The sequence below is a fragment of the Mya arenaria genome, chromosome 13 (genome assembly GCF_026914265.1).
Source record: "Mya arenaria isolate MELC-2E11 chromosome 13, ASM2691426v1".
In the NCBI taxonomy this organism is placed as follows: Eukaryota; Metazoa; Mollusca; class Bivalvia; order Myida; family Myidae; genus Mya; species Mya arenaria.
The window spans coordinates 50374680-50402304 of NC_069134.1; the positions used below are offsets into that span (position 1 = coordinate 50374680).

At 35.3% G+C, this 27625-nt stretch overlaps 1 protein-coding gene across 1 annotated transcript; it reads left to right on the forward strand.

Moving 5' to 3' along the window:
- LOC128214653 (uncharacterized) lies at positions 1-27621 on the forward strand. The gene is made up of 6 exons (XM_052921221.1): positions 1-56; positions 16754-16896; positions 18921-19070; positions 21798-21868; positions 22585-22768; positions 24984-27621. The coding sequence occupies exons 1-6, from the start codon at positions 18-20 to the stop codon at positions 27094-27096; spliced, it is 2700 nt and encodes an 899-aa protein (XP_052777181.1). The 5' UTR covers positions 1-17; the 3' UTR covers positions 27097-27621.
- The last annotated feature ends 4 nt before the right edge of the window (positions 27622-27625 follow it).

The following is a 27625-nucleotide window of genomic DNA, read 5'->3' on the forward strand; positions in this document are numbered from 1 at the left end:
TCTGCAGATGCTTCGATATGACGATCAGCAGTACTTCGAAGTACCCCGTAAGATTTGTATGTCATTTTACTTATAATTGTCTAAATATTTCAGTTTCAAAATAATACAGTCGAACCCCGTTAGCTCAAACTCGTTTGGCTCGAATTCCTCGTTGCCTCGAACTGGACCTTAAGGACCGCTTTCTTTATACAAAATGTAAGCATTCCTGCTTTATTCGAAACTTACGAGGCTCGATGTATTTTTGCTGGTCCCGGAGAGTTCGAACCAACGGGGTTCGACGGTAATTCAGTTCCAATATATTTGATAAATACTTCGAAATGAGATGTACCATTCCGTATGATAGATGCATCAACAGGCGAAATGTTTGAAGTTCAACCGAACATCTCAAAGGGATTTGCAAATATATTTGACGAAAAATGTTCATAAGTTGCCTTTGTTAGTACACAGTAGAAAAAACCCCGGCAGAAAATGAATGACCTGTCTTTGAAGTTTAATTTGAACTGTGTAAGTAATACAAATGGGTTACAAATAGATTGCCACGCTTGCGCAACAGACAATAATTCAATTTTAAAAATACTGTCACATGACTAAACAGCTAGTGTTTGCGATGTATTTTCAATTCAATGTTTTTCGGTTTACTCAGTATATTTTAGGCAATTTTGCCATTATTCTGAATTTTTAGGTGTAAAATGTAGATTTAATGTATAATGTATGTTGATGGCAATAGCTCAGAGAACAAACATGTAAGTGACGTCAAGTTCTAAATAACTTTTTTGGCATAACAAATTTGAACATTTTCCTTAGCCTATAAAAGACTATGCTATTTTCTGCCAACAAACGTTATATAGAAATTAACGTCGATTGCTATTTCGTTTACACCGGTTTTGACCCGTGGTGACCCATGTGAGAACCCCTTTGATGTCACGTGATTCCTCACCCTGATTGAGCCTATCATCTGAATCAAATCGTTCGTGTATATAGTCCCATGTGTACACCGTCATTTTCATTCATGTAATTTAAGACGATGAAGAAACATAATGGAACGCTGCATATAGACCCCTTGATAATAGTTGATTGTGTCGCAGTGAAATGAATAAACCTCAACAGTTGAATTTGCATCGATCTTGTCGAACGGTTAATGGGAAAGAAGTTGCTTTTGTTATCTATATGATTCGAAGTAAGTGAATTAGTGGGTTTGCTATAAGTTTTGTGTATAGCTTGTTTTCGCTCAGTTAAAAACGAACTATTTTTACCAATTGGATGGCAATTTCTCCCACCTCAGATAAGTAGATCCATTAATTTAACCATGCTAGAAATTCTTATCTTGCCCACGGGCGAAGATAAAATGCCCGTATGGAACTTCTTTTAATGGTCACCACATTGTAATTACCTCCCTTGTTGAAGACTGTCGTCTGTAGCGCATCACGGAAACCTTGTCTGGTGGCAATATTTAGAACGCGAGTTAATTATTTCTCCCTCCAAATGTCACCAGAAAACAGTTTTAACGCACCTTTTAAGAAATAATGCTTCACTCTTCTTAAAACTATTTAAAGACCGATCAGACCATTTACATACTCTGAATCACTGGGCGAATATCCAAGACAACCACGAAGTATTGCATATCCGTACGCAATTATTTTCACTAAGCACAAAAGAGTTTTGGCAAAAAAAATACATTTTTACTTAATTTTGTTAACTGAGGTGGGAGAAAAAGCATCTACCATAGCCGCTCGTGTAAGATAGGTTCATCCCGACCCTCGCGCTATCTTACACTCTCGGCCATGGAAGATACTTATAATCTTTAAAAATATTCGACTTTTGATTTCCATATTGATTGATTGCCTTTCCTATTGAGCCGTTCGTTTTAAAATTGCAACTGACAAGTGTAAATGATCGAAAACATATCATACAAAAAGTAATTACAGTTTGTTTATTTGCTCTCGCGAAAAACCCACAATACATATTTTTTGTCAATTTTAAATGTGTTTTTTTCTGCACTCAACACTCACTGTTACCAAACGCATAAGGGTCACAAAGAATTCAAAAATCACGTATTCAGTGTGTGTATACCACGTGATTAATTGTGTCATAAATGCTACATCAGAATGCAAATCTTTTGCTCTGAATGTGGCTTTAAACAGCGATAGCTTTACAATATTTTTACCACTTTAAAGGAAACACTTACAGAGCCCCGCCTTCGGTCTTTCACCAGACTTTGATTGAGAGTTTAGTTTATGAAAACAGTTCGACAAAACCGCCGCCGGATGGAGCACTGTCAAAACATTAGTTTAGAAACAGGGTTGTCGAAGTGTTTGAGTAAACTTATCACTAAATCAAACTCCGATAATGAAACGACGGCGGGCTCTTTAAACGGCATCGACTGCCTTTTATTTCATTTAAAATGGTGAAGAAAAATAAATGTTCTCTTGGTTTTAAGTCTTCATTTTAAGCAAAATGTTGCCTTCCGACAAAGCACATATGCACCAGTCAAATGTAACCACGACCCCCAGGTCCGCGGGGTATACCGGGGATAGCCGGGGAAATGGGCCGTGATTTGGCATTTGGTGGGGATTTTACCATCAGTTCGTCCCCGCAGAGCGGGAATATTACCCGGGGTTGGCTGGACCGAAAGTCAAAGTCCCCACTATTCCGCGGACCTGGGGAAGGGGGGGGGGGGTGGGTGGCCTGGTTACAATTGGCTGGTGCATTATATGATGTAATTTAGCACGTGGTATACACACACTGGTGCTTGTTGATCGGATTCCTGAAACTTGCAAAATATTCTTTCTCAAATGAGGTTGGCATTTAACTGTTATTGAACCATTTTGACCCATGTTTTTTTCTGTTTGAATCCTTTAGGTACTGTTTCGTCTGCTACTAAGCGTGTTCTGACTTGATTATAGTCATTATAATCCGAAATCACATAACAATTAAAAGTGTTGTGAAGTTTATCAAAATATATCGTTGTGGAAATAGCAAATGGGGTTTTTCTGAATCTCATAAGTGATTATGTAATATGTTTTTGTGAGATTGTGTCGTTCAAAAATAGTACACAGCTATTATTAACTTTGGTTGCCATGACTTCTCTATACCACAGTTTTACGTGGTTTGTTCAGCACTCCCTTAGGCGTGGGTGGGAACTCGGAAAGTCACTTTAACTTCTGCGTTTGATATATTGTGGTTTTATCACTATTCATTCCAATAAAACATTTTCATTTTCAAGATATATTAGATTTAGTACATTCAAAAGAGTTACTGTATCAAAACAACATGAATAACTGACACGTGATAAATGCACAACCAAAATAATCACGACAGAATTTGTAAATGAAGCTTTGAAGGTCATATTCTGTCTCAGTTCTGTTAACGCAATATTACATTTCCATATACTATCAGGAAATTATATATTGGATTTCTAAATTTGGCTTTCCACCCCCACCTGAAAAAAATGACACGTTAGTTTAATGCTAAATAACTATTACTTTCTTAATATCAAGACATAAAGACATAAATTCAGCACATATGAACTATAACTATAGCAACTACAACATCTTGTTATATCAAAGAGCTAGAGACAAAATCCACTTTACTCGTTTTCACCGCCAGACGAGAATATATTAATTGACAAATGACGTCAGCGCGCGAGAATTGCGTCGGTGGGAAAAAAATGCCATTATTTTCTGTAAGGATTACAAACAAGTGCTGACCTCTTGTGATAAGACCCACGAATTTGGTTATTTCCACAATTTCCAGAACGACAAAAGCACAAAATGTAATTTTCTCATTTCTCAAATTCTGCTTCATAGTGCTTCGCTAAGGAATGTGACAGTTCTGTGATATCGTGCTGATTTCATTAGCATAGGATTGGTTCCTTTTCTTGGAGGCCATACAGGTTCTCCGTATTGCGTCATATTCCAAATCTGAGCTGCACCAAAACATTTTGTGCGAATTAATATCTAGGAAATCTATTTATGGAATATTTTATAATAGCGGAAATTTGTCATTTAAATTGTTAGAAATATGAGCTCAAAGGGAACGTTCACACGATACAAATTAAACAGTTTTCCAATACCAAATTTCGTTCTGGAACAGAGTGAATCGGAAACACAAAAACATATTCAAAGTATTGAAGACGTTTCAGTTGGATTGGCAATATCCATTAAAGGCCTGGTTTAAAGATGCACTCTTACTCCCAAATAAGCTTTACCACAAATAATACAATTGTTTTAATATACCAAGAATACGAGTAGTGAATAAATGTCGTAAACAATGGTGCTTATGAAGGATAGTTAGTTTAATTTGAAAGAAAGGCGCAGAAAACTGGGTATTTCTGTCTTATAGAACTACAGTAAATATTTAAGCATTCACCAATCATTTAATAGTTTTGCTCTTTCAGCTATTCAAAACGTGTTTATGATCTTGTTATCAGTAATTAATAGTTTCCATAAATGTATTATTCAGTAAGTAGTTAAAGATGTATCACTCAAAATGTATGTTTGTTATACATGTTTATGTATTGATTTTGAATAAGAGTGTCACTTTAAGATGTGTCTGGCTTGTAAATTCCGAGCTATGCATTCCTTGTGTATTGTTCTAGTGTCACAGCATAGTTTCAATTTTCCTGGGAACTGTATATAGGACGCGGCCGAAAAGATGTTTACAATTTTGAATGGAAAAGGGTCGATGGATTAATTTTAGATTGTAAGAAAAGTGAATACTCATAAAGAAAAGTTAGCCAAACGGTATGAAGATAATGTACAAAATTATTCACTGTCGTCTTATTTAGACAGGTCGCCGCTCAGATGTTGTAGTTATTCCACTTCATATTTACGCACATACCTATCGGAAATTTTAAAGAAAAAAACAGGGTACAAGTCTGTGTTTTACTGCAATTCCAGTATTACTAAAATAATCGTTTCATTCTAGGCGCTTAAGCACATGAAGCCGTAATGCAGCCATTAAAGGGTGAGGGAGAACTTTATAATCCCAATGAAAGGATGTAAGCACCAAGATATGAACATTACGTATGGAATATTTCCGAATATCTCCTTAAATTGGCCCGCAGACATTTACTGCGAAATAACTTATTGGTTGCCAATCGGGTTGGGGGGGGGGGGGGGTGGGGGGGGGTGGGGGGGGGGTATTTAATCTTTTGCGTGTTTCTGACATTATGGCGCTCTCTTCGTTTGTGATATATAATATATTAATTATGTCATCCCTGCTTATTTCATTATAACATTAAAACTAATGTTTGCTGTCCTTCGAACTCTGTTTATTAACTAATATTATTCTCATTTAAACCTATTCAGCCGCGTCGTTGATGTCTTGCATCAAAATTCGTCTTGTTGGCTAATTGAATGTAGGACCGAGTTCCAAGACAGACTTGCACCGTTTATGTTTCGACCGATCAGTATACATTGGAATGATATTTAATCGATGAAAACAGACACCAGAGGACAAAACAGATTAAGACCCATAAACAACCATGTAGGAGATCAGTCATAGAAAGGGAAAAAAAACTAGGCGTTCCTTAATATCAATAGTACAGTCCAATAGTGGCAATCCTTGAAAGACGACATTTTAAACGTCATGTTGTGGTGAGAACCGATATGAAAATCCAATAAGCCGATGTTTACATTGAATTGTAAACATTCTCAGCTAACTATCATAGTGTTCAGGAGAGGATCTCAAATAAAGATGTGGTTCTTATATTGTATTAGTTTAAGCTTATTACAATGTCAATACACATGGAACTTCTACTGGATAACTTCTCAGCCATTGTTATCGATGGATTTCTTATCTGTTTGCGGCAGGGAACATTTCTAATTGTAAGCAGTTGTCATCAGATGGACATTAGCGTTCTATCAACGGGTACACGGACTCTAATATACATGCAGGTTATATATGTATTATAATAATCAAACAGTAAGCAAGCAAAGCGTTCAGTGACTACAATAAGCGATAATCGCACATAGAAGCAAATATATGTCGACACAATTAACATATCTCTTACATTTGTCAATGTAGACGTGCTATTTGTTGTTTCTGTTCGTCAGTTTTTCCGTATTGATTTGTCATTTGTCATTATAGTAGTCAAAATGTATATTTGTCAGATCGACCATGTATAAACTCACTAAAACATAGATCGTATAACTTGCCTTTAACAATATGATGATGTAATTTAGAAAGCCGAATCATGCATATGTAAAACTGCAATCCTACAATCGACACTCGCATTCGTAAAATGAACATTTGCAGTCCAACAAGTCCAGGTTTACAAAATTGAATTGACAAGTTCAGAATTACAAGGATAGACGATTTCGCCTATACCTTATATGGTAAATGTCACCGAAAGAAACGAAGGTGAATGGGCAGAGCTAACGAATCAGATTTTCTTTCCGTTGAATCAAGCAAGGGAGATAACATCTTCGCCTACCTCCTGTAAATTCCCGGTTGTAAGTCCGAGTACTCTCTCTTTATTTCACAATAAAAACAAAAATAACTTCATCTTTTATTTTATTTTGACGATCAATGTTCCTAAATGGGTTATAAATCCCCATATTATTTAGTCATTGCAATTGGGAGTATCTGAGCTGGGCTCACGGACCCAGATTTATACTGCCACTGTCAGTTTTTTTTTACTTGTATACCCAAGCAAGCAAAAATTGTTCATTTATTTTATTTACAAGTGGACCATGGGCGGGTCGTTCAGTGTGTGTGTGTGTGTGGGGGGGGGGGCTGTAGGGCCTGTGCCCCCCCCCCCAGTTGGCCCGCAAGTAAACTTAAAGGTTAATTTTTTGTCAATATTTCTCAGAAAAAAAGTACTTAATTACGCCATAATGCACCAATTCAGACTAAAAATATTTAAAATATCTCCAGCAAACCCACGAAACTTTTGATGGACATCATAATGATATCCACCTAGTTTTGTCTGATGTTATATATTTACTATCTTAATAAGCAAGTATGGTGTAAACGTGTAATTTCAATACATCATTGAAACAAAATATCCATGTGGATGGAAGAACAGCCCTCCAACCCACTTGTGTCCCCCAGTTATGAATTACGGGATCTGCCACTGTGAACCATAACAATCAAGTGGGGGATTTCAAGAACATGAAAAATAGATATCATGAGTCTTAGATTAGAAAAACAAACGAGCGATTTTTCCCCTCCAAAAGTGAAAAAAAGCCCTGAGTGTTGAGTGTGGATGGGGTATAAAAGGTAGCAGCCATTAATAACTTTTTATTAGCAATAAACTGACTTCATCATTAAAATACTTTATTAATTACCTATAAAATTATATTTGTTACAGTATAATGTACGAGTTATATGAAGTTGTAATCTTAGTGTATTTTATCCATACAGTTCCAGCTACCAGGTAAGAAACCTCTGGGGCATTTTAGTGAATAATTTCAACTTAATGAAAATTCAGATTTTTTTCTTCGTAAATTTTAAATTATCTAATATTACTTGCAATCTTAAACATTGCAAAAAGGCAAGAAAGTGTCCTCTAATGGTAGAATTTAAAATAGTGTTTATAGTAATCTCACAGATTGACAGTTTTGACAACCTTTTTTGTCCCAGACTCGGCTGATTTTGGCAGCAATGCTTTCTATACAAATAATAAGATTTTACTCACAATAAAACAGATCTAAATTGTTTGGAAAACTGCCGACATTTTTCATTTTTCTTAAAACGTTACTGTAGTTTCACTTTTAGCCATAAAACATCAATTTGCGAACGTAAAACTGAATCAAAGCGCTGAAAGCGCTGCAAGACTGTCGGTGACGTGACTGAAGCAAGCAAACACTACCGCAAAGTTCTTTCAAATGAAACGTGATAAAATGATTTCATACAAATGATGAACACTCTTAAGGTAGATGAAGAAGGATAAATGTGATTATAATAAGCACAAATATATTGGCCCTACTTAATCATGTATCCAATGGCCTACACGATTCTTAATTCAAATTTCCTAATTTTGAACCGCTTTAAATTAGTTAAATGCATATTCATTATGTTAAAATTGCTTCAATATATGACGTCGCTTATAACAGTTTCAGTAAGCAATTACATTCCTTCATTTCATTAGGGTCTGTTGAAGCCAATGTCTTTAAAATGCAAATACAATACAAACTATACCCAAGATTCAAGGGACATAATAAAAATATGACTTTAAAATGATGCTCTTTCAAGCCTAAAAATGCCTCCCAGAACTTCTATCAACAGAGTCCACATATCTACAAAATTTGTGCTCGAGTTACTTTCTTTGATATAAAAGTGAAAGCAAATCTGCATGGTGCTGTGGCATCATACCATGAAAAAACCTAATATCTTTAAAATTTGTTTTCTAGTTTGTTTTTATTATAAAAGTGTTAATAAATCTGCATGGTGCTGAAGAAAAAAAACTAATGTCTTAAATTTCAAACCTGCAGCATTAATTAGCGCCATGTTGTCAAGAATATCTGGACAATTGAATGAAATATGCATGGACCGAAATGACAGCTGGTTTTTCATTGACAAAAGATGCCTTTGAGGCAGTTTTAAGATTATGCTATTCAAAGTATGAGGGTAGTTGGTACAGTTTTCACTCATATTCAGATGATGGCTGATATTTGCTGATAAACATGTATCCTCTTAGCAGCAGGGAATAAGTAAATGACATAGTTTTAATGACCAATATTGGAGATGTGACCTTGACCTCCAAATCCAAAGGGGTCATCTGCTGGTCACCCCAAACCTAAATTTCAAGTTTGAAGGCCATGGGTGCAGACTTTGTCGAGTTGTCACACAGGCAAGCTTTTTGCGTTCAATGGTCTATGACAAATCAATAGGGCTCACCTACTGGTCAGGCCCAACCCCAAAGTCAAGTTGTTCAAGGGCCATGGGTGCAGGCTTTGCCCAGTCATTATTAGTACAACCTTCTAGCATTCAAGGTCACTGTGACCTTGACTTTTGACCCAATGACCCCTTAAATCAATAGGATCTTCTAATAGTCAGACTTAGCCTCCATGTTGAGTTTGAGGGCCATAGGTGCAGGCATTGTCAGCTTATCAGTCAGATGTATGGTTTGACACCTTCCTGTTCAAGGTCACTATGACCTTTGACCATACTACCCCTAAAATCAAAAGGGGTCATCTACTGGTTAAACTAAACTTTCATGTCAAGTTTGACAATAGGTCTAGGAATTGTAGAGTTATCACCCGGAAAAGCTTTGGTCTACTGTCAGACAGACGGACGTAGCGGCCAACATGTGCAAAGCAATATACTCCTCTTCTTTGAAAGGGGCATAATAAATTGAAATTGATTAAATATTTTTGTTTATTATGTAAATTAACTTACACTACATACAACAAGTACCATTTTGATATTTTCGAATGCTCATTTGGGCATGTACATGGGTTTTGATCTGACTATGAACATGAAACTACATAGTGATGTTCCCTCCTATCAATTCTAAATTTAAATAACCATGAGAAAAAAAGAATGTTTTCACTGCACCATGAATAAATATGTCAAACAAAATAAATGTCAAGTTATTCAAGATTAATTTAACACTGTTCTTTTGATGATTTCCGTGCATTCCTGACTGCAGGTTTTTCCCATTTTCCCCACACAGTTATTTCATATTGGCCTTACAAGGTCAGATCTTGAGTTGGGTCTTCATTACTGAACACTATCTCTTTATCTCCACAGAAAACACACTGGTGCAAGTTTCACTGCAACAACTGCAAAAAAAGTTATATTATATTCTAACTGAACTCTGCATCTTAAATTATCTCAATTATTTTTTATTGGATTTAGGAAATGTCTTTGTTTTAAAGGGTTTATATAAATTAATGCATTTTTTTTTCAATTTAATGCATTATCATGCTGGACTCTTTGACATTAATGGTTAAAACAAAGAAGGCATATGATTTGTGTACAGATTAAACATTATTAATTATAAATCTGTTCTTTAATTAATTGACAAGTGGCAACAATTTCCCCAGTTAAAAAGCTGATATGTGTATATCTGCAGATTAATCAGTTGCATTTCTTTTGCTTTGATCATTTAAGTCAAATGAGTTAGACATGATAATGCATTAAAATAAGAAATATATTTTGGGGCATCAATCTATAGTGTGTGCCTTCAATCTAGAAATAAATTTCTTCTCAACAGATGCTAAATTATAAAAAAAATATATAAACCAAGATTTTGATTATGACATACCTGCATAGTTGGCTCCGTAACTGCTCAGAAATGCTCCCTATGACAAACTAAGTGCTGGTGTATGGCTGGATAATAGTGCTGCTCCAACCAATAGCGCAATTCTTCCTACAGGTGGACCAGCTCCTCAATATGGTTTCTGTCATGGCAGTGATAACAGTATGTAACATGCCATTTTCTACTTTCCAGAGAATGAATCTTCCAATCTAAATTACAAATTTAAGAACAAATATATACATATGCACATGTAATGTTGTTAAAAACAAACCATTTAGATGCCACAAAACTAAAAGACTTAGGTGAAAATTGAGCCAAATCAAAACATTTAGTCATTTAAAGCTGCACTCTCACAGATTTACTGTTTTTACAACTTTTGTATTTTTTGTCTTGGAATGACCTATGTTTTTTTGCTAAAATATCTGCAAACCAGTGATATAAGACTACTGACAAAATATTAGATTGCAGACTTCCATATTTCAGGTCGAAAACAAAGGTTTTATGGCTTAAAGCGTTACTAACGGTTTAAGAAAAATGCATAAAACATTTTGAACTTAAATATAAACATTTTCTGACAAATTTATTGTCAGCAATCTTATATGAATGGTTAAAATGCATTTTCACATAAATTGGCCCGTTCCAAGACAAAAAATAAATAAAGTAGTCAAAACATTCAATCTGTAAGAGTGCTGCACTCTCAGTCACAGATTGAAGGTTTTGACAACTTCTTTTACTTTTTGGTTTGGAATAAGCTAAAGAAAAGCAGTATGAAAACTGATGAAATAAGACTGCTGACAAAGATAAGATCATGTTGTTTTTTTATATTTACATTTGTAACTATTGGTTTTATGGTTAAAAGGATTACTAACGCTTTATTACTAATGAGATTTTTGGCACAGAACATCATCTTTTGACCGTATTAAAATAAGAAAACAGCGTTCCAATATTTTCAGTTGTCATTTTTGACTGAATTAATATAAGAAAGCAGCAATCCCCTTTTTCCAGTTGTCTGTTATGTCCAGTGTTCAGAAATTTGCATAAAATAATTCATTGCAAGACCAAGAAATAAAAAAAGAGTTGGTAAAACAGACAATCTGTGAGAGTGCAGCTTAAACATATGATATGCATTATCAGCCAAGTGCAGACCTACTCACATCCTGGCTACACAACCAGTACATTCATCAGCTTTACTGATTCGAACCAGGTACATTTATATTGGTAGACTAGCATTTTACCATTCTGTGCTGGCCAGTAAAGTTCTCATTTGAATTAGAATTCAAAATGTATATACCTTTGTTCATTTTTTTGCCAACTTTGTTTCAACTGAACTTCCTAAATGAATGAGAAGTTTCAAAAAATAATTACAATATCTCATTAAATACCTGCATTTATGTGTTTCTTGTGCAATCTGTCAGCTTTGGTAGGCTCAGGTTTCATTTTGTCCACCTCAATACTTGTAATCATCTAGTCTGATGTACTGCCATCCAATTTTTAAGTCAGGTCAGGCAGCCATTTCAGCTTTGTTCCAGTTGATTGTATCAGATGATGTTAACAATACTAGCCTTGTATCCAGGCACTTCTCAATCTGAATGTTTACAAAAGAACATGGCCTGTAATATTTAATAAAAAAATCATAATTGTTTACTCCTGGATGATGGGTTCTAAAGTAAACCTTTGAGAAAAGATGCTATTGGTATGGTGCTTGAACCCACGACCATGTGAACACTTGCATGGAGATCTGTCAAACTGAGCTAACTGGGTAACTGATTTTTAGGCAGCTCCCAGCTTGGCTCTACAATTGACAGGTGCATTATACATTATAGAGACAATAAATCAAACACTTGAAGCACTAGTCCAAATAATAGTAACTTAACTGATCTTTTTACAAACTTTGAAATGGCATATCCTTCACATACAATTTTTTTGTACCAAAAGTGGGTAGCTATTCCGATTGGGATTCCGGGTCAGATAATTATTTATATCTAAAATATGAGTTATGTACACAAAAAAATAAAAGCTGACAAATTATTATGAGTTTGATGAGTGTTTTTCTTCATTTCATACTGTCAAAACATAATGATATCAACTGTTATACATGAAGATCACCTGCAAGGCTGCGGTGCATAGATTTACATAGATGTAAACTGGTTGTGTTTAAATGCATTAAATGCTTGTTTTGTGAAAAAATCTTTGCACTTAAATGGTAATAACTAAAATACGAATATAAACCTTTAATATCTATTTCAAACATATAATACTTATCTAACTGTGATTTCAATATCTTTCAACCCCCACCCTGTTTTGCACAAACCCGATTAGACGTAAGGGATTGGAAGAATCCCATATAACACGTCTATTTTTTTAGACTATTGAAGCATATATGTTCTTTTTTGATGGTTGAGACGTTTCAGGTTAAACAACAATTAAAAATGCGAAATAATTTTAGTGAATAATCAACTCTGAATTGAAAGTAAAGGATTTGCCAAAAAATTTTTTTTCAATCGTAAAAAGAGTCCGTCAACGTACAAATATTTAGACTAAGAGATGTAGATCAGCTAGATGTACCTTCTAGTCCAAATAATTGTACGTTGACAGATTTTCTTACGATTTTTGATACAGCAAATCCTTCACGTACAAATTGTTTTGTACGAAAAGTGGGTAGTTATTCCGATCAGGATTCCGGGTTAAAGCATATTGCATGTATAACATATCATAAAAACAAGAAATATTACCAGATAATGTTATTTTATATAAATTCCGTAACCAAAACGTAATATCAAGCAAAAGATTATGAGTTTGATGGTTTTTTCTTCATTTCATTCTGTCAAAACATAACAATATATACATGAAGGGCACCTGCAAGGCTGCAGTTCACAATTTTACAACAATCGGAACATTTCGGCCATCAATTGTAACAACTCGCCATCTTCGAGATAGTCAATCCCTGTTGAATACTGGCTGAGGTGTTCAGATTCTTCGGCCAAGGCCGAGTTGTTACGATTGTATTATCTCGAAGCTTGTCGGAGGTGGTCGAATTATTACGATTGGGTCAAGTTGTTCCACTTGGCATAATTGTTGTCTGTGTCAGTCAACTTTCCTTTTAATGAAAAGGTGAATAATGTGTTTTAATGCATTAAATGCTTGTTTTTTTGTTGTTTTTTTGCAAAATAGCTTTGCACTTCCATGGTAAAATATGAATATAAATCTTTACTTTATTATCCATTTCAACCATAATATACTTCACTTAATACAATTTTCAAACACCCCCGCTTTTTGCACAAAACCGTTTAGACGTTAGGGATTGGAAGAATCCCGTATAACACGTCTATTATTTCAGACTAATGTACATGTACCTTCTAAAATAATAGACGTGCTATAACGCGTTAAATAAACATAAACAGGTACTTGACGCCCCACATTCACGTAAGTAGTTCTGTTGCTACGCAGGTGGTGTGTATTAATATATTCATGTTCAATATGTCGTGTCAGGCGACTAGTCGCGTTTCTGAAATACCGCTCTCTAAAGACTGTCGGCTTGCAGCCGACAGTCTAAAAACTGTATCTGATCTTTTGTCAGCAGCCTTATAACACTGGTATCCAGACATTTACGCAAAAATTGGCTATTTCCAAAACAAAAAAATAAAAATAGTTGTCAGCACGGTCAATCTGTGAGAGTGCAGCTTTAAAAGAAAAATAAGACAATGGGACTTTTCATTCTTGAAGTATACTTTAATGCTAATGACTTACAGTTTGTTGTGTTTGAGTCAAGTATCATTTTGCATACATCTCATTTCATGTCATATGTGCGTATTAATTACTATTATATAGACAAAAACATGTTGTAATACCATATATTATTTTATTCGACATGAAATAATTTATAATCCATCCTGTTTCCAAATCATAGTTCATAGTGTCATAATATAGATGATTCGTAATGTCAAGACAAGACAAGACAAGAGACAAGACATTTATTTTGTGATTAAGGCCTCCACCCCCTGACACAGTTATGCACAATATTACAAATATAAACACAGTACAGTGTTTTAAGTGAACATTTACACAAACATATATATATATACATGAATGTACATGAACATGACACACCTTTTAGGTTTTTCACTAAGACAGGACATCAAGTATATACTGTCGTCTCTTAAATGCAAGATATAAATAAAGAGCAATATTTTGAATAATACTCTCATTTCTAGATGCTAGTAAAATATGCATCTGGATATTTGTGTTAGTCCTGTATTTACTCGGTATAAGTGACACTCGCAAATCATCATACGCCGGACACGAGAAGATAAAGTGGTACTCATCTTCTACCTCCTGTTTATTACATAATTTACATAGTCTCTGGTTTCGAGGGGTGCCGGAGTAACGTCCTCTTTCGATTTCCAACATATGGACACCACTACGAAATTGAGCATAAGCATAACTGTATTTTCTTAGCAAAAGTATATCACAATATGACTCTCTTTCATAATTGCATTTGATGTTTTATACAATATAAGCTTTGGTGACATTTCTAGATTACTGAACCATCTCTGAAGATGGGAGTCTTTTAATCGTTCGGTGAACTGATGCAGGAACAACTTTTCATTTACAACATCATGGTTTATTCATATAAAGTTAAAACCATTATTTTGCAAAAGCTGCCGCACACAGCTTACCCAATAAACATATCCTAAGTAATCTAATTGTAATAACATATAATAACATTTCTTTGGATATCTCTCATTTGGCATTCGAAGTAATCGGAGCCAGTATTTAACAGTCCTTTTCATACTCTCAATCCACATTGGAAACCTACCACAATCCCCTAACACAGCTGCATTACATGACTTTATGTTAGTACAAAGAAATTATTACAGTCAAAAAGCAAAACATTCTCAATAGCATGTCGTTCACAAAATCCCCACAATTCCGAGCCATACAACATAATTGGGGAAATATTTACATCAAATATATTAAAAAATGTACTACTGGAAAGCTGACCATACTTATACAAACTAGAAAGGATAAAATTGAGGGCACGTTTCCCCTTTATCGCCTGCTCTGAAGCCATACAGTCAAGTGAAAGTTTAGGTGTGAATACTGCACCCACATATGTAAATTTATTCACAACCTCAATGACAGTTCCACGGTAAGTTCAGCTTTCTGCCCTTGAGAGATGCCCACCATTTTTAAAAACCATGACTTTTGTCTTCTCTGTGTTAACACACATACTATACTCAATACAAAAATTAGACAATATTTCTAGTTTTCTTTGTAAATCGACAACGCTATCAGCTAACAATGCAATGTCATCCGCAAACATGAGTAGGAAAATTTCTAGTTCATTTGGTCCTAGTTGTATACCACTAGTGGCACCATTTTGCATCATAACTGATTCGTAATGTCCATGATAAGGTTCGCAATGTCCATGGTCCAAAGTATCCATAATTGGTTTAAATAGAGCCGAGTTTTAGCGGAAATTTCCGAAAGACGTAAGGAGGAGTTAAGACATGGTTAAGGCGGAGTTAAGACATGGTTAAGGCGGAGCTATCTATAAATAAAATTAAATTCATCTCGTAAACATGTTCAACTGCGAATGAAAAGTCACCACTACACAATGTACTTTGTAAAACTACGAACTGAAGTCTGTCTTCTACACACCGCAATGTAAAACTCGGCATGTGACTTTCACAGAATGACGTGTGTTGTACATACACAACTTTATAAACACGACTGAATCGTCTGTTGAATAGATGCAACGAGAATAATACTCCAATCGGTACAATGAAAAATGAAAATATGCAGTGTAAAATGTAAATATACAACCGATGAGTTGGCGGTTGTGAAATGTAAATTGGTAAATCATCAATGTTACAAACCTAAAATACACACATACACGTCTGGAATTTTGGCAACGAATAGCCTCCAAAAACGCAGGCAATTGTTAAAATACTTAGTGGTACGTTTCATTACGCTGTTGAAGATCACCACAAATACTAATTATATGCCAATATATATGACAAATATCATTTAAAGGATATAAAGAGAAAAAACAACACTACGTGACACAATGACCGACAGTCATCTATTATGTGATATCGTTTACAAATTATTACCCTAAATCTATAGTGAGCTGACCGCGACATAAACACCGACAGTTTCACGACCCCCAACACCATATGGGATGAGTATGTAATAGGTTTTGTTCGTAGCCATTACAAAAAAACAACAACATTAGATTGATAAGAGCTTGGCGTACAGGACACCACAACTTTTCATAGTAGGCGACCTTATATTAAAGATCTCGATGCCGTTGTATAACCAGGGTTGTAACAAGTCCATGTATCATGGTTTTACATATTCATGTTTGGGGCCGTAGGTTTTTGTATTGAAATATACATATCCATTTCCAAGATATAAGTATTGGATTTCGCATATATATTTATTTTCCAGTGCTGTAGCAGAGCAAGCCATGCTGATATAGTTTACATATTTAATTCAATGGATATGTGTTGTCTTTCACGTAATATATTTCTATTTAAGGGCTATAGCAGTCACAGCCATGCTGTGTCACCGTATATTACTTTGAGTATTCTGGTAGCGGGGATCGTCGGAGGGCTCATCATCGTGGTAGCTTTCATCCTGTTCTGCAAATACTGTGTCAAAAGAAAAGGAACATTACGAAGGTATAATGTTGGGGTTATGGTGAAAATGCCAAATACTAACAGTAACATTGATTTCGTACAAACGATTAAGAATTATGCAACATGTATGATCAAATGAAGGTATTAAGAATGATCTTTAGACTTTTTGTCAGAATATACCGGTAATGTGTTATGTTGTCTAAAGAAGGATACTTGAGCTTTACCTTATAATCTCGCGTATTCGGCGGTCAAAGAACCAAGACCATACTCTCGCGTAAAGTCGTGCCAACGAGAGTAGATAATATAATTTTGTAATAACTTGCTTCACAGTCGTTTTAAAATACATGAAATAATAAAAAATCTGGTTAGTTGTGCACAAAATTCTTGTAGCAATCATTATACATCAAAGTTTAAATAAGAGCTATATTTGTTTTCAGAATTTAATTCAATGCACCTTGCAATCATTGGATACTCAAAGTTCATTGCATTAGTTTATATTAAAAATGGTTGTGAACTATAGAAAATGAGCGTTTAAGAACAAATTGTCAGAACGGGAAGATAGAGTCAGTTGTGTAAAAGGTTAAACAAATACATAAAATTATAAATTTATTGACCTGATTTGACGTTGAAGCTCTTTGATACATGTTGTTCAAAATGTTTTTTTAAAGAGTTTTAAAAGGTGATGAAAGAGGTTGCTTTATGGTAAATACTGGCATCAAGCCGTCTTTTTTCGGAATTGTTTTCCCTTTAGTTCAGATACTTCGAGTAGAGTTTCCGCAAAAGGTCGGCATAACAATTTATGATAACATAGCAACATTATTTTTGTATTCATATCAAAAGCGTTAAATCTTTATTGATTCGGGCGCCAAATGTACTCGAAAGTGCCACCTCTACTTGCTAGTGCCATCCCCAGAGCAACAGCGCCACCACTGTTATAAATATGTGCACACTTTCTTTAAAGAAGTGATTATGAGTTTTGTTGTGTCTCGGCGTAAATACTTAATAGTTATATTTGCATGCACCAGAACGTGCTTACGGTGTGTGTAAGCAACGAATTGTACTTGAAATGCTAGCATGTCTCAAAATATGCACTAGTACGATTCGGGTGAAAAGGACCTGGCACCACAGTTCGCCAACCTGTTGTAAAGCTGTCCTTATTTTTTTATTGTTCGAAATTTGTTCGTTTAATTAAATTGATGAAATAAAAGATAAATTATATTCACCTTTGAAGTAAACATAAGGCACATCTGCCCCACGGAAATGTCAATAGCTTATTTTCTTTGCACCACCGATAAGTTGTAGAGCTGGACCTAATTTTTCGAAACTTCTTAGTTCCCTTATAACAGGATTAAGCTAATCTCAATATTTTTTATCAATAAATTGCGTCATATTTTCTTTGTTTAGAGTTGTTTTTATACTTTAGATAGGCATGTTCTTTATGATACTCACAAAACACATTTTTCATTAATCAAAATTCAATTTAAGTATGTATTTTGCCTAGTTGAAATAAGCTACTTTAGTCTTCTAAGCTTAAGAAGTTTTGAGAAATTGGTGCCTGGCGTTTAGTGGCCGTGTAGTTTATACAAAGCCGCTTTTTCAATATCACAACTTTCCCTACAAACCTCGTTCATAACGCAGAATTTAATTGCTAACATTTTTCGGAATGTTTCGGTTGTTACTCTATTCATCCTCTACGGCCTTTACATTATTCTTTTGCTGCAAACGTGCGCAACGATTCAGTACCTTTACTGTTCTGGATCTTTCCTATGGGAAAGTATCAACAAATAAGCACTTGCTTCCATACATTGCTGTATTACCCTCTACTTGCAGTGCCATCGGCGCTTTGATTAAGGTGTAAATAGTCGTTTTCAACATCACCACATGGTCAGGAACGCCCGTAATGTTGATATGGCTATTTTGAAAGTTTGTTTTAACATAAAACATGTGCATTATGTCTTTTAAACTTGTGATTTTATGCCTTAAACTGACAAGCAACAACGCGATTATATACCATGGTATGCACAAATTTTAAATTACTTTGAAATTCTATATATCTACTACTATAGGGACCAGGGCACAGACTGTGAACGCTCTTCGGAGCGACGTTTCAAGGCCTTTCAACGGTATGAGACGATCAACTCCGACGTATTTTCTGAGCCCAGCACGGGATCGATGGACGGAGTACCGGTCAACCAAAGGAGACTTTTTGAAACCAAGTAATTATGTCTGTTCCAAAATAGAACAAACTTAAAACAGACGAAAACTCGACCATATAAAAGTCATTTTGAGATTTCTTTCATTATTATGCCAAACATAAATTATTTATGAGTAACCTTATAAAACATAAAACAACGACTGTATAGGAAAAGTCTATACCGGGGGAGTATATTTATACACACAATACAAGTAATAAACATCACTCTCTCAATGGTTTCATGACCACTTCGTGTGGCAATTTGTGTCCATGCACTTAAACATATACATCAGGAAAAAAATCACTTTGTACAAAGCGACTGCTGTAGTTGTTCATGAAACAGCATCATTTACTCGGTACAACAGTATCATCATCTCCCAACTTTCAGAACGACACAAAATCGTTGATTTAAAAAAATATATAACGTTATGAATATGTTCATAATTTAACAATATCTACACATTAGATGATTTCATACAGATCCATACAAAATCTACAAGGGTGGGTGGGTGGGAAAAACTACCAGTTATCCCTTGTCTACTACCCGGTTTAACATCGAATGACGAATGCGGTGTTTATGTAAGCTTATTTATACGCGCACTCGGGCCTTGCCCATTCGGTGAGTGCTCCGTTAATATTGTTAGTAAGGTTTTTGGAGCAAAGTGCACCAACAGAATGTAACCCTGGTTAGAGCTACCTTGGTTCTTTATAGCACTGTCACACGGGACCCCCATTTAACGTCCCGCCCGGAAGACGATTAGTATTTTAGTGATGTAACGAGGAATCGAACCTGCGACCCCTGGATTGATAGTCCAGTGTGTTACCACAATACCACGGATTCGCCACAATGTGACGAATGCATGTCTGTACACGGCTTTTATACAAGCCGTTTACTTATGTAAGCTCTCTGACCATTATCACATACCAAGGAACGACCTTGACCATGATCACCATATATGGCAATAGTCAGAACGACCTTGATCTTAACCATGACCACCATATATGGCAATAGTCAGAACGACCTTGACCATGACCACCATATATGGCAATAGTCAGAACGAACTTGACCATGACCACCATATATGGTAATAATCATAAATACGTTTTATTCCGAACCCAAATAAATATATCTATTTCAATAAACATGTGTTGACGTTTGTCAATACACAACCATGCTTCTCTTTAAAAAAGTATTTTACTCGTTAGGCTTAAACTAACAGATAAAAATGTTTTTAGCATTGATAATATATAAGTCCGTGTTTTTATCTCATGATAATGTTTAAATGTCCGAATGTTGTATGTGTGTTTTAACGTTAGAAAGTAGCTTATTTTCACTTCTTTTTATTTTAAAAAATATTTGAATGTGCGAGTTTTTTTTCAATACAACAAAACAGAATCATGTGGCTGCCGCGACGCTTAACGTTTTAACAAGCCCACACAAAGAGAGTAGAAAGTTCAAACCGCAACAGTGTCGTAACTGTTAATGATTTAAGCCCTAACAAAGGGAGAAAGTACAGGTGTCGACCGCATCTGATGGTACTCTTATTCAAGCCAACAGTTGCACAACTGTTCAAATTCAACTCTTATCAAAGATACAACATTGTTGACAGAGAGGCTGTTATTACGGTAAACATTTCATGTCCTTCTGAAACATAAGACAAAAGGGATTGAAACAAAAGTCTAGACAAAGGTGAAAACTGCAATGCTTAATATTTCAATTCAAGACATGTGGTTTCCATAGCGATAAATATTTACAGTCTACAAAAAAAAACTGGACAGATGCTGTTCATACCAGTTCACATTTTAAGTGCTATCAAACGCGTATATAAACACGTGTTGCGCAGACTAGATATAGGTAGCTGCCGCCACTATTTATAGTTCAATGACTTTGGAATAAGGTGTTTAATAAGGGAAACGGTTGACATTTCAAGTCACACGACACACGTGGCTACTGTTATGACGTGTATTGTACGTCTAAAGACTAGACAGATTAATGTTATTGCCGTTATTGCTATTTTTAACGTGTATAAATATCCCCATGCTCAGACTTAAGTCTTAAAAAGTAGACTATACACAGGCCCCAATATCACGAAGAAACTTAAGTAATAAAATCTTCAAATGGAATATGTATTTATGATTTTTATATTTAAAGCGCCTTTTCTCATTGGATATGTTGATCAAACACGTTGGGCAAGATTCCAAAGAAAATTCATTTTTCAGATAAAAAATATTGAAAAAAAAATACATATCATTCTTTTTAACAATTGCTCAGAAACATTTCCTGCTCTAGAATTATTTTTCATAAAAAGGTTTTTGTTAACACATTTTATGAACGGATATCCTTTTTTTTAAAAGTAGAAAACTGCAAGATTGAATGTGGTTAAAGGAGTATAGATTGAGATTTGGAATTCACTTAAGTATGTTCTTAACAATGGGCAGCTCAACAATTATCAGTTATTATTTCATTTAAGGGCAGAAATATATGTTTTCGTTACTATATAACATCTGGCCGGCGTTTTAATCATTGTAATTATTATGATGTTTTGGAAAGCGTCAATTTAAAGAATAAGAAAAAGTTTCTGGAATGTGACCAAAGGTTATTACCTGAACGATTCATACCTAAAGTCTTATCTCAGAGAGAAATACAGGTTTCTGCCGCATCTGTTCATATTTATAGGAGTGGCAACGGCTCTAATTTTATTTTTAAAGACATAAGACTGGATACATGTATAAACATTTTCCATTTCAGAAGTCATGAGAAAATACCCGACATTGAAGAAGCCACTGAAAACACCAAACTAAGCACGGAGTTTGAAAAAGGTTACACCTGTTTTTGTGCCACCTAAATTGAAAGATGCACTCTTACTCCCAAATATGTTATACCAACATTAATACTTTTTTTCATTTACCAAACAGAATGAATAAGTATCGAAAACCATTGTTCTTATGAAAGACACCGTGTTGAATTTGAAAGAAAGGTGCAGATATTTCTACCTCATGTGACGATAGTAGATTACAGTTAATCTTTTAGCACTCACCAATCATTTAATACGTTTTCAGCTACTTAACAAATGGCTGAAATCTTGTCATCAGTTATCAATATTGTCCATAACTGCATTATTAAGTTAGGAGAATCACTCAAAATTTATATTTATGTTCGTTATACATGTGTAAGTATTGATTTTGAGTAATAGTGTAACTTTAAAAAAACAAACACGATCAATTTGTTAATACGAAGCGTTATATTTCTCATGATAGAGTCATTTCTCTCATGTTCTCATGAGTAATATATGTCTTTATCCAATTGTTATCATTAAAACGCCTTTTCTTGTAAGGTCACGCAGTTTGGCCTATTTTTGTATATATTGATCACGTTTAAAAAAATGATGTAAATATCATTTCCGCAATAAAATATAAATGATACCAATAGAAGTTTTGATATTTATCAAAAGATACGATTGGTTTATTTGTTCGACTGGATGTGTTTACTTCTGTACCAATGTATACTTTAAATTCAAATTGCCTTTAATTAACAGCAGCGTTTTGTGAGACGACAGTTGAACCAGAGCGACAGGACCAGTGTGAACCGGAAGTGCTAGAGGGCGCAACGAGTCACGTGTCAGAAACGAGGGAGATTGAAGAGCCAACGGGAAGGCGAGTATCTTTCCAGCTGGACAACCTATCCACCACACCAACTGGATATCTCCGCAAAGGAAGAAGGTTTGCGGACTGCTGGTATTCATGTACATCACCCGTCCACCCTCCTACCTTTTTCTCCCACGACATATCTTGTAATATCGTGTTTCATTTTCGTTCACCAAGATTTTAACATTTAAGACCAGCAGCTAACGATATTACAAAGCATATCATTGAGAAGTCGACAACTTATGGTTGTAGGTTTTAATTCATTACATAAAATTTTTCAGCGATATCTTTTTGATAATTTACTGACTTAAAACCATGTTTGGCCAGCATATTGAAGCTATTAAAAGGTACTCGCTTACTTATTTCATATTTACGACAAGATTTTCATTGTGTTTTTTTAAATATGTTCACATTCGCAATTGATTTTCTGTACGATAAAATTTGCGTTTATTTTGGATGAACTGGTCGACCATTTGTGGCCTCTGTATGCGAAGTTTCGGAAGAAAGACCTTGGTCATGAATATGTAAAACACGAATTAAAAGATCTCGATAACTTTCTTGATAAACGCGAAAACTGTTGCAACAAAAAATATTATAGCCACATAAAATAAAGTAATGAAAAGGGAACATGTATAAATATGAGAACGCGCTTCGTGGATTTGAAAAATTTCGTATTGCATGAACGCACAAAAAAACCAGAATCAGTCCTTAAGATATGAAATGTTATATTCGAACCAGGCTGATTTTTTAAATGTGACAGTTGATTTATTTTGACAATCAAACAAAGATACAGATAACTTAATAAATGTTTCGCAAATTAGCGAGTCGAAAAAACACTTCTTTTCTCGTGTAACATCATCTTGCTAGTTGTCTAGTTGTCAAAGAATGCGTCTCATATACATTTTATTTATGCGTTTGAATAAGCAATTGATTCATTTATATACATGTTTATTTGACTGTGTTACTATGAAAGCAATTTCTGTCATAGCAAATATTAATTTTCCTGTGTTCCAGGCATGTTTTGGAATCACACAACGAATAAAATATTCAATGAAACACATTGATGTTTGCTTTAAGATTATCTTTTTGGGTTGTCCACAGTCTTTAAAGAATCATTTATATATAAATGCACTAACCTGTATCCAGTATATAGAGTCACACTTGCGTTTGCACAATATTGGAACACAAATGTAAAATGCTCTTTTAAACGTTTCTTCGAAGGTTTTGGTTAATGCAATGGTTACCTTTCCGTACACTAAATTTTGGCAACCCCAAAGTCGTACGATAATTTATGTCTGCACATTTTAGTTTTAGAGAGAAAGAGAGAAGATTTATTCTCAAACATACATTTGCTTGTTATACTTGACTCTTACAGGTAATTTTTCCACCCCAAAATTCGCCACCATTGAGTACTGCCACCCTAAAACTCCCCACCATGATATCCACCCCCCAAAAATTCGCCAACATGATATCCACCACCCCAAAATTCGCCAACATGATATTCTGCTACCCCAAAATTCTCCACCATGATATTCTACCATCCGTAATATTCGCCACCATGATATTTTCCCATCATGTTCTGGCATGCATGTCCTCAGCAGTTTGCATCCTTTTATGTGTTGTAGTTTCACTATTGCACCCATATTTATAGACGATTTACATAGAAACATTCATCTTTTGAAATCACTTTCCATGTGAATTAATGTGTTGTACATATTGTTGGGGTTTAAAGCTGCACTCTCACAGATATACCATTTTTACAACTTTTTTTATTTTTTGTCTTGGTAAGAGCAAATTTTAGCGGAAATATCTGCAAACCAATGATATTAGATTGCTGAAAAAAATTCAGATAGTAGATTTTCATATTTCTGTTGGAAAATTAATATTTTATAGCTTAAACCGTTACTAACGTTAAAAATGCATAAAACATCAATTTTTGAACTTAAATATAAAATCTGCGATCTGATTTTTCGTCAGCAGTCTTATATAACTGATGTCCATGGATTTTCGCAAAAATGGCTCGTTCCAAGGCAAAAAAAAGTTGTCAAAAAGTTCAATCTGTGAGAGTGCAGCTTTAAAAGAAATCTGAAGTAAAATATTTTTTTAGATTCATTATGTAGTCTTATAAACGAAGTATTCAAATTTGAACTGATGTTTACGAGTGTTTGGATGTTATTTCTTCGACTTTTAAAGCGTTACTTATTTATTTGCCTGATTGTAAAACGTGTATCTATAAAGTTCTGTTCTCAAGTACTGCAAACACTAACACAATCATGCATGTTTATTTTAGATATACCGATGGAGACTTCCATTACTTGAAAAGAGCTCGAATTAGCAAGCACACTCCTCCTAGACAGACCTCGTTTAATCCCTCTGTGACTCGCGAACGAGAAATATATTCAAGGGAGACAAACGCCATTAACGCCGCATCAAATTCGGGGTACTACAAGTGTGGACCGTGCGCCCAAGGTGGAGACGAATGTCATCCTCCATTCACTCATGAATACGTGCTAGATAGCCCTTCATCAAACCATGGCGAAACGGATATTTTACCAAAAATTCTTGATGTAGATGTTGAAGTTCATGGACATTTTGAACTGAGCAATGCCAACAAAGAATGTCGTTCATCCGGTAATTTAGAGAGCCAAGGTTATACCTATGGACATTATTCGCGACGACAATCAAAAATAAAGGACATTCAGCCAACATCTTATAGCATGGATGGCGCATCGCCTAGGCAGAGTCGTTCTCAAAAGGATAAACGTAGAGTGAAAAGTTACGATGATGTTTTTTATCATGATTACGATGTACTCAAAATAACAGAATTCTCGAGAGGACCTTATTTCAACAGTGAATTCGATCCCATTATGGAAGTTGAAAATCTTGCCTCAAGCAAAGTGCGATATAATGATATGGGTAGTTTAGAAATACTAAATGAAGATAAGTTGGAGATGTATGATGAATATGAATTCGAGAATAATATTATTCCAGATGAAAGTGATGCGGACACTGAAACGACTATCAATGGGACTCAAAAGTTCAGAGAAATATGGAATTTACGAGCAACTTTTGAAGAAGAGGAAGAATGTAGTGATACACTTCGTATGGAAGATATGGCCTCGCCAGAAGAATCCTCACCGGAAAGGTCTCAAGGCGGTCATTCGTATTCTCCTACGTATCACAAGAAGAATTGCAGCGTTAACCCAAACACATGCAGTGGAACAAATAGCCCTAGTCCACGAAGAAGACGCAGTGACGCTGGACCTTCGGTACAGTATGTTGATCCTCTTCATGTTGATCCTGAGGATTCCAACCTGTTACATCCTAATTATGAAAACAGAAGAGACGACTTTAGAAAGGTTGTAAACAGAAGATATCAAAAACGTGGGTCTACAAGTGCTGAAAATAGTTTTGACAGTGTCGAAACTGGTGATACCGATGGGGATGCTACTGAATCCAGTCGTCACGAGGTTACCACAAGTTTCGAATCTACAACTGACAACACCGACAGTACAAATGATAGCCAAACTAGTAGACTTAGACAAATGAAAGCCGATAGCGGTTATAAGTCTCTAGAAACCCCACATCCCCCTGTTCCGACAAATGGGGCTAAGAAAGCACATAGTTTAGATGATGAAATATTAGTGCTTGGGAGTGAAATAACGCATCAAGCGGAAGTGTTGGAGGCAGTTGGTGCAAATGAGTCTGTGCCTAGGCGATGTAGCCTGTTTGAAAAGCGCAGAGGTCGGACAGCCTCCAAACGTAGACGCGAATATAGCAGAGATAGACAGGTTGTGCGATTGAATGAAAGTGTGCATGAACCTGAAACTGATTCTACTCGCTCAGACCAGCCATCTGGTAGCAGTTTGGAAGAACCATCGACACCAAACACAAAAATGTCAGTATTCTCGCGGTTTTTTAAATCCCACAAATCTCGTACTAAGAGTCTTTCAAGAGATTTTAGCATAGACGAAAAGTCGAACAATATGTTTCAGGAGTTCATTCGTTACGACCCTAAGTATGAAGAACATCGCGGTAGTACAGCAGGCTTAGAGAAGCGGAGACACAGGCTTCAGAGGAAGTTTACTGATCCCGGTCCGGGATTTTACTACGAAGACAGGAAATGGCTATCTCCTGAAATGAGAAGCATAAGTCTTGGAAGTGACAGCAGTGCTAGCTCAGCAAGAAAAATATCACCTCAAGACAGCATAGAAGAACAGTATGAAGAGGAAGACATTGACGCTGCAGTTCAACATCACAAAAACAGAATTATTGAAGAACATGAACACGTGGTATCGGTGGAAGTGACGTCACATGCTGAAGTCACAACTCCAAACGTGTCTGTTCATGAGATTCCAATAATTAAGCTACCGGAAGGCGAAAGTGTCGATGTTGACGCATAACTATATAATATATTTTGTTAGTTCGATTTATTTTTGCAATCAGAAAAGCGTTTTTAGGTATGATCATGTATTTAATTAGCGTTCAGAGCATGAAAAAAACCTTTTTAAAACCATTTGATATTTTAACGACGGTGTACTGCATTTCTATAAACCATTGATTTTTATCCATTTGCTCATATATGTCGTTTGACATATAACTCATTTAAAAACATTTCATTTTCAAAAGTCAGTAGACTGGTATAATTTTTTAGAAGTGAACGTCCCTTTACGGCATAAAAATGTGTTTTCCCATTGTAAACATATTTAATTGCAATTGTTTATAATTTATTGAAATCCTGTATTGTTTTTATGGATTATACCAGACATAAAATATGTATTACGTAATAGAATATGCCAAAACCAAGTAGCACAAACACAGTGCCTTTCAACAAATAATCTTCCAAAGGGGAATAACACCATTTCAAGTGGTAAAAGCGAAAAAGTTCTATTTGTTTCCTTTTTATGTCATATAGACCATTTTCGATTTCAC